Source organism: Ochotona curzoniae, unplaced genomic scaffold, assembly GCF_017591425.1.
Source record: "Ochotona curzoniae isolate NIBS_2020 unplaced genomic scaffold, NIBS_Ocur_1.0 scaffold_1852, whole genome shotgun sequence".
Classification (NCBI taxonomy): Eukaryota; Metazoa; Chordata; class Mammalia; order Lagomorpha; family Ochotonidae; genus Ochotona; species Ochotona curzoniae.
The window spans coordinates 33,322,837-33,332,303 of record NW_024467087.1 but is presented as its reverse complement, the minus strand read 5'-3'; the positions used below and the strand labels follow the sequence as shown (position 1 = coordinate 33,332,303).

The 9,467-nt window shown below is 39.5% G+C and overlaps 1 protein-coding gene across 1 annotated transcript in view; it reads left to right on the top strand.

Moving 5' to 3' along the window:
- The first annotated feature begins 664 nt into the window (after window positions 1–664).
- The window catches only part of NRK (Nik related kinase), a 127,412-nt gene continuing 118,609 nt past the window's right edge, over window positions 665–9,467 (top strand). The window contains exons 1-2 of the mRNA XM_041000089.1: window positions 665–721; window positions 7,965–8,030. Coding sequence (XP_040856023.1) covers window positions 665–721; window positions 7,965–8,030 — 123 coding nt within the window. The remainder of the gene's footprint in view (window positions 722–7,964; window positions 8,031–9,467) is intronic.

Sequence of the window (9,467 nt, the reverse complement as noted above, 5' to 3'; positions counted from 1 at the left end):
AGACTGGGAGCGGCGCGGAGCGGGACCGGTTTTCCGGGGCTGGCAGCTGCCTGGAAAAAAGTTTCCTGTGGAACACTGGCCGGCGGGGGCGGGGGCGGCGGACGCAGCCGCGGACCTGGGAGGGGGCGGGAGGGCGGCGGAGGCCACGCGGAGGCCGTTTGCAGACCGTTATAGTCCTTCAGCACCTCCTTGGCCCGAGGGCCCCTCGCCTGCGTCTCCCTGCGCGCGGCTGCCCACCTGGCGACGTGACGCTGCACCAATCCCCTTGCAGCGCCCGCCGGCCCCTCGCCTCGCACCGCCCCCCTCCCCACCCTGAAAGAGGCGCACCCTGCCCGGGGCAGACGCTGCGCTCTCGCTGCCGAGCACCCCTCCGGCTTGCTCCGTCGCGAGGACCGGCGCTTCCAACTCTTCCTCTAGCCTTAGCCAAACTTGCTTTCCCGCCTCTCCAACTCCGGCTTTCCCTCCACTCCGGGCTCTTTTCCCTCCACTTTCCACCCCCCTCCTTGAGCCAACACCACCAACCCCTCTCCCCTCCACTCCTCTCGCCCGCCCTCTCCCTCTCCCTCCCCCCCTTTCCCCGCCACAACTCCTCCATCCACGTCCCCCCGCGGACTCTCCCCGAGCGCGCCCAACTTGGTCGCCCGCTCCTATTCCTCTCGAAGCCATGGCAGGACCTGGAGGCTGGAGAGACAAGGAGGTCACTGATCTGGGGCACTTGCCGGTAAGTAGAAACGCCCCCCGCCCAGCGGCTCCACCGCGGCTCTTGTAAGTTTTTTTTTTCTGCGGGATCTAAGCAGGGGAGGGAGCTAACGCCCTGTAGCCAAGCGAGGCTGGGACTTCGACGGGGCCCACAGGCGTGGGAGTTGCGCGTTGGGTGCGGGTATTCTGGAAAGGCGCCCCCTGGTCCCTGGGGCTGTGCCAAACTTCACGGAAAGGCAAGGACGCAGAGTAGTGGCGGGAGGGAAAAGTGGCAATGGGTTCCTGTGGGTCCTCGAATGCGGGGCATTTTCTAAGTGTGGTCCTTGGCTAGCAGTTTCCTGGGTACCGGGTCAGCTGTGTTCCAGGAGAGGCCCCCCAAAGCGCATGGCTTCAGAGAGCATGATTATTCCCCCCCAGGAACCCGCTTCCCCTTGACTTGCTTCCTTTTGCTAGCCACGGAGTTTCGTCGCGTGGTGACTTTTACATGTCAGAAGGCTAGAAAATTAACTTATTGGAGTGGCACTTCTCTCACATTCTAAAGTACTTTCTAAAATCTTCTTATTCTCGCCAGAGCAATGTTCCTGATTTAGAGTTACGGGAGCGGGCGCATAGGAACTCGACGTCTGCTTGGGAAAGAAGTGAATTCTGCACACCCCAATTAAAAAAAAAAAAAGAGCAATACCCTTCCCAGCTCTCCAGATTAACTTTCCCCGTGATTTTCGTTTGTGACTTCTCTTTTTCTCAAATGCCCAGCTTTTCCACCAGAGCTGTAATTGATTGGTGAGCTACTATCGCCGTGGTTATTAGTCGACGTATTATTTTAGCAGCACCGTTTATTTCATTGGCATCTGGTTTCTGGCTGATACTGGATCACACCCAAATCCGTTTCTCAAGTTCCCTTTTTAGATTGGCATTTCACTTGCACCCCCTCTTGAATGCAAAGGGCCCCTGGACTCTGAAAGGGAAGCAAGCAGGCACCGTGCTGGAATGATCGCCAGGCAACTGCAGTGCAGGACACTGGCCTCCTTACTTTGGGAGAAGCTAAATATTAACCTTGAGGTTACACAGCTATTCAAAGCTACATAGCCTCAGTTTTATTTTACACACACATATATATGCATGCATATATATGACATTTAAACATTTTATTCTTACTGATGACAGGCCTGCATTGCTCAAAACTGGGGCATTCCTAATACTTCACCTATATAAGTTTACAGCAAAATAGTGTACATAGGGAGAGGTGAGTGATGCATATAGGTAGCATTTTAGCATATAGTTCTTGATGATTAACTAAACTTGTGCGCATGCGCGTGCGCACACACACGCACACACACACCTCAATACAAACAGGTTGCCTCACAAATATTAGCAAAGGCAACTATTGATGTGACTTTCAGTCACAGAACTAACAGAACTTTTTAAAAATGAAATCCTTTCCCAGAGTTTATGCACCCAGAATTCCTTCAGTGTGGATATATGAGATTTCCAGAATAAAATGCCTCAATTGGTGGTTTCCTTTCTAAACAGAATCTTCATACTCAAACTAGGTTTGCTCCCAAATATAACTGTAACATAAATGCATGAACCCTTACTCTTTTCCAACATTCTCTTTGTATGGTGGGGAAGGAGAAAAACAACAACAACAATTAGAATAGTTAGGGTAGATACAATGAAACTACACATGGGTAAACTGAAATAAGCTCCTTTCTAAAATTGACTATAAAGAGAGAAATGGGGAAGACCTCATAGAAATGATAGGACAAGGAATTACAAACCCAGTGAAAATAAGAAAGAAAGTTTCTCTCATGCACTCTCTCTCTCTCTCTCTCTCTCTCTCACACACACACACACACACACACACACAATGGGGGAAACAGCCCAGACTAAGTGGCCTAGCCATGGTCCCTGGATGTTAAAATTGGTGACAGCCCATTTCAGAATGGCTTCAATCTTCACCTTGCAGCTCAGTGGAATACTAGTTTTCTTGAGGAGGATTGGGGTGAGGATATGCGGGGGGGTGGGGGGGAGAGAAGCAGAGGAGAGAAACATTGTTGGTATAGGATGTGAGAGGTGTGGGAAGAAAACACAAGATTTCAGGCCATTCATGTTTGATCCCATTGTACAGACTTCATAAAAGGCTCATGAAGTTCACAGCATCTAACAATTTCTGGATATTTATACAGGAGTTACTTTGCTTCATTGTGGAGGTGTTCACTAACTGAGCAAATTCTGCATAATTTTTCTCACCCTAAACACAAAGTGATCAGACAGAAAAGCAGCCCATGCTTTAGATTTCTTTTCTATAGAATTTTCAGAGATGTGAACATCATCATGGTTTTGGTCACTGAGGTGTGTTTTAGTGATTGGTGATTTTGTAAAATTCGGCTTCTTTTCTGAGACTTTGAAGAAATAGAAGTACATAGAGAAGTGAAGCGCTACCTGACTCAGCTGTCTCAAGTTTGCATCTTGATGCAAAATGAGGTGATAAAGCAAACAGACTTTTATGAGCTAATATTTCTTTCAATAATTATCCTCAATAGGACTTATGCGAAGGTCAGAACATTGGCATCTGCCAACACCAAGCAAACCCATTTGGCAACAATTAGTTATTGGAGGCAGATTAAAACTGTGAATCTTTGGACAAAAAGAAGTTTGCAGACTATAGGAAAGTAATTAAACATGGATCTAGTTTAATAGGAATACTTTATGCGCTTTGTAGAGCTGGCCAGCCAAATGACCACATGGCAGAAATCCTGGAGAGAGGACAAGCTTGTTTTGCAATTTGGCATTTTTTTTAAAAGTGGCAGTTTTTTTGATACTGTTTGTTGTTAAACAGATATAATTTTTAAGCTTAATCAGCAGGAGTGGGGATTCTGCAAGAAATGGTGAGATAATTTTATGACTTTTACAATTAAAGATTTTAACTTTTATGTAATTGTGTAACTATTGCATAATGCACTGAAGTTAGGCAGAAAATATGAGTCAACATTATCACCAGCAAGGAACAGGTTAACTCCATTATGTTTGTTAATGGATTGCTGCATTTTTTTTTTCAGTTTTCTTTTGAGTAAATATTTTGTACTGGCGCTAAAACAAGAGAAAGCACAGAGATTTGTGGTTTTCCCATGCCTTTTGAAAAGAAAATTGCAAAGCCTTATATCTTAATACATAAAAATTGTAATAAATGTGACTTAATATATCATCATATAGAGAATTATTTTTATACATACATATATGTATGCATTATCCATTTGCAATACTCAGGGACCTAGGTGTGTTTCTTTTCTATATAAGTATAAACAAATGTGTATATATATAACTGTGTATATACAGATAATGTATACATTATGTATATGTGTAAGTATGTTTATTTTTCCTTGAATGTCGGTTGTATATATATATATGCGTGTGTGTGTGTACAAACAGACAAACATATATATCTATATTTTTTTCCTAGTACATCTGTGTCATTCAATCCTTAGGATGGAAACTATTTCTTCTCTGAATCTGGCATGTCTTTAATTATGATTGTCCCCTCTGCCTTCTGTGCCCAGTATGGTAATGACATTCCTAAGGGCTGTGGCCTTGGTATTTGACACTGCCATGTGTAGTCCTAATCTATATTGGGGTCAGGATTAGACAGCCCTTGAGGACAGTAGTAACAGAGGTGATCTGAAATAGCACATGATCCAAAAACTATATTTGAATTACATTAGGTTTATATTTAAATATAACTGCCAGTTCTCCTGGTCTTCTACCACCCAGACAGAGTCTGCTTTCCACATTCAGTCATAAGAAACTTCCCAGTTGATTAAGTCCCTTAGCTTCCTGTTTGGAAGCAGTTTTTGCCTTCAAATCCACAAGGATTGAAATACTCAGCATATCCTCCATTACATGCAAAGGATCTCCCTAGCATGACATTGTACTTCAATCCATTTTCTCAGTCATTTTTTCCCGTTTTGGGGCACATGGTTTTCATATGTCACTGCCTAAGAATCAATTTTCTGAGCTGTCTTGGGGACCCCTCCCAAGAAACTTATTTCATTATTCTATAGTAGGCCCAAGAAATCTTTACAGTTAACACACTTTTCTAGAAGATTCTCACATAGGGAGAATCTGTATAGCCCATCATTAGAGAAGTGCTGGTGTAAAGAAATTGTTGTTTTCTAAACTCTCCACTTGGATTGTGGACTCCATTTTTCTAACCATGTCTGAAATTTACTCCAGCAATGTACCTCATTACATCCATCATTTTCAGGTTCACTTTCCGTGATTTATTTTCATAAACCACTGGTTCTAATGTTAAAACTAAAAGAACAGCCTCTGCCATCTCCTTCTGGGTACTATGGTAGTATGGCATTTCTTTTCTTCTGTTTGCAGTTTTACTACTGGAATACCATTTTTCACTTTCCTTTACTAACTTAGAAATTTCTTGCTACCTATATTGACCTCCTATCAGTTCTCCTTACTCCTAAATCACTACCATATTTGGTTCTATCAGCTCAGCCTCTACTTTGAAAAGTCTCTTCCTTGACCAGTAAACACTGCCTTCTAGTGGTTCTTTTACTTCCTATTTCCTCCCCATCCTGTCCCTTCTTAACATGAGCCATTGAGGTACTCATTCTTTCCACTACCCCTAGTATTTGGAAGATAGAAACAAATCAAAACTTGAGGTTTCAGACAAGGACTTTAAACTTGCAATAGGTAATTTAGATATGGGGAAAGATAGTAAAGTATAAAACATCTAACAGCTATGGCTCAAAAAATATTTTTAAGACTTAGGTTTTTATTCTTTTTGAGAAAATATTTATAACTTAGATTTTCTCCTTCGTTGCTTTCCTTTTTTTTTTTTTTTTTTTTACCAAAATGGGCCACCAAAGCATGCAAGATAATCTACAAACTGATCTCGCAGTCATACACATGGACATCTTTCCTCTTCTGCTTTTCCTGTCTCACGGTGGAAGGGCAGAGAGGAGGTTCAAGCAATTATGGGAAGCCTGTGATGTGGACCTTTCATTTTACAGTGACCAAAGGGAGGTGACTTTTTTTTCTCCATGCTTCCTTCCTTAAAATTTCAGAACAAACTTGCTTGCAGTGTACGTCAAGGTATGAGAAATTACATATTAGCAGCCTGGCAATGAGCATTTCCCGCACCTCCCCTTCGTTTTCCCAGTTTTACAGTCATTTAATCTTGAGAGATACTAGCGTGCACAGGAAAAATCAAAACGAATTCCACATAAAACTGGCGAAATCAGTATAGCCTTATCATATATGAATACCAAATTGAAGTGCCTGTATGAACAGAAGAAAAATTTCTGAAGAAAATTATGTCATTAACTGTGCGCATGAGAATAATTAAGAATTTAGCTATTTGTTAACTGGAAAAGTTCTCTGATAGCCTGAAAAGAGTGAAACTAAGGCCTCCATGCAGGTATTTTATTACATTTCTTTTCTTTTCTGTCTCTTCTGATTATTAAATATCTGAGTTCAAATTGGAGTAAGATATTTGTGTTAATGAGGACTAGCAAAAGAAAACACATTTATGACTGCTGTGCTTAAAAAGTAAAATTAAATATTATACACGTAACAGTGATTTTCTTATGTTTTATTTTTCAGTTAAAATGCAGCCTTAACTGCAGCAAAGAATGATGTACTAATAGGAATTAACATGTTTAGGTTTGATAGATGGCAAGAGCCTATTTCTCTATCAATAGTGATATCTAAAATAAATCTCCCAGTAATACCCTTCAAAGAACTATGCTAAATCAATGAAGTTGTCAAGCTAGTCCTGAGTAACTCCTTTGTGGGCTAAGTTCCCCTACATATCTTTCAATCAGTTACAACAAAAGCGCCGCATTTAATACCAAGGGTACTGTAATAAACAAGTTTTAGTTCATGATTTTAAACAAATATCATTTTAAGTGAATTCTACATTTTCACATGGGAATATATCCCCTAAATTATTTGTTTTTATCGATAGTTTTCCCTAGGCATTAGCTGAATTGATCACTTGGACAAAGTGGACTATGTGATTGCTGCTTTGTTTCATAACGGATGCATAAATCCAGGAGAGAAATCAGGATTTCAGAATGTTAAAACTTGTTTTTTTCCTAGATTTAGATAACTGGGAAATAACCTAACAGCACCTTCATTTTTTATAAGTGAAAACTGAATCCCAGAGAAAGTAAGTAACTTATCCAGAATCATGTTGTTAATTAACAGCGGACTTAGGGCTAAAATTCAAGTTGCCTGACTCTTGTCCAACTGATTACTTTTGGCTGGCAGAATCCCAGAGCTGTGTCATTTTTCTATGATAGTTTTTGCTGGATTACACAAATATCACACCAGTATTAAGGATTCTATGCTTGAATTCATCTAGATGGCACACTGAAAGTTTTCTTACTAGCTTGCATTGATCACAGTGATCAAAGTATTTTCAAGCAGGATTAAACAGCATTTATATAAAATGTGCTTTCTGTAAGGCATATTCATTTCCATGATTTTCCCATCACTTTGTGTATAAATTGGCACCAATCCATATTTATATATTCCTTTTCTAAACTAGAAAAATATACTTCTGAATTCAGGTAGGGATAAAATACAAGATCACATGTTTTGTATTGAACAAGAAAGGGGTACCAATATTTAAAGGAAAGATAGCTGTTGGAGAATGAATAACAACACTCTACCCTTACACATGTATTTTTGTGATAACACATTTAGGCTTACTTCACAGAGCACATCACTTTTTGCCATGAAAAAAGTATTCAGTTGATGTAAAGATCAGATTTGGGTGCTTCTTTTTAATGCTGCCTTTGTGGCATTGTGATTTATCTTTACTATTCATACTTAAGAGATTACTTTTTGTTTCTGTACAATTGCTATACTAGGTATAAGTAAGTCATCTGGACTTGTATCCAAACATCATTGCTGCATATTGAACTTTTTCTGGTTAGCATTCAAAAAGTAGACATTGAAAGAATAATTTGATTGTTTCATGGGTATATTTTAAAAATTCTATTTTAATTGCAATATGATTTTGCCTTGATTTTCAGTCATTGTGTATATTTTTTACAGTTTCATGGTAACTAATCACGGAAGTACTTTATGTTCATGGCATTTTTTTTTTTTTTTGCAAATGACTTCATTCAGACAAGGGTTAGGTTTTTATGACATTTAGGGTCTTCCTCTGCATTTTCTGAAGCAGTAAGACAGATTAGAATTTCCTCAAGAAGATGGACGCTTTTTTTTTCTTTTTGCAGGATCCAACTGGAATATTCTCGCTGGACAAAACCATTGGCCTTGGGACTTATGGCAGAATCTATTTGGTAAGTAGAGCTATATTATTTATTCAATCTTAACTTTGAAAAAGTCTGCAATTGTGAGTCATAGATTCACATAGCTAATCAAATAATGAAAAACATAGTATTGCACTTTGAGAAAGTGATCAAATTAAGATATCTAAGCAACATTTAAGAATTAGCGTTTATTACAACAGTAATTTATTAATGAATCCATAATGTACCAACACATACCTAATAAATATTAGCAGAAATCAAGCAAATTCCCAAAAGGGCACTATTTCTTAAAAATATAGCCAAATAAAAATATCATATTATATTATATTATATTATATTATATTATATTATATTATATTATATTATATTATATACTCATGTCATTCTAACTACTCACATTCAATTTTAAACTGAATGCTATAAAGGGAAAGGTTTCCTAACATTCTTATACTGTGTACGTGAGAATATACATGCCTGTGACAAAGTTTGCTGAAGACTCCAACAAAAAAGTCTACAGTTATTTAATAATTAATTGTTAAGTACCAAAATATCTTATTACCAGAAACTGTGATCTTTGAAAATAAAGTGATAAAAGACCAGGTTCTTCTTTGTGGGCTTATTGTTCAAAAATGTGTGTCTTGGAGGGGAGCTCTGGGAACTCCCTATATCCTTAAGCATACAAATATAATTGTGATTGTAATACATAGTATGAAAGAAAACCTTTAGTGGTATAAAGCATAGAGCAGGGAAGGGCACTTCATTTACATCAAATAATCAGTGTTGATCTCCCATTCCCTGGAAGCTGACACTTAAACAGATACTAAAAGGTACAATATGAGGGAACTAAGCAAAACTGCATTATAGAGGATGACATTAATGCATTATAGAGAGAGAGGCAGGAGCAATGTGAAGGGCTGGCTTAGAGTGCTTGATTAGCACTTAGCACCTTGACCAGGTGCTCTTCTGGTGCTCTCTAGCACAGGGAGTTGACTTTTTTCTTCAGTCTTGTACCACACATATGCAGCATTCCTCTCTCCTGGTCTTGTCCCTCAAAACCCAGTTACTGTACTTAGACTGTTCCTTATTGCAGGCTCAACACAGACCCTCTGTGTATGGGCTGTGTAGAGGAATAACAGTTGAAGCCTAGAGGAAGGGGTTTCTTTTAAGTTCAAATAAGAGTTCCCGCTGATGCCAAACTTTGTATATCTTGGGCTACATCTAGTCAGAACGGGCTTCTTTTCTAACTCATAAGTGGAGTGGGGGATGATTGTTTTTAAACATGGCATAATAAAGCATCATCTAGCAAAGAGCTTGATAGTAGAAACATCATGTGGACAGATCCTAAAATCAGTAAGAACATTAGTGAATATAGGGCACAAAGAGAATGTCTGTATTCACAACAAAAGCATGTGATTTTTTCAAACTATTTTGACCTTACCTATTAGCAGAATCAGCAAACTATAGACC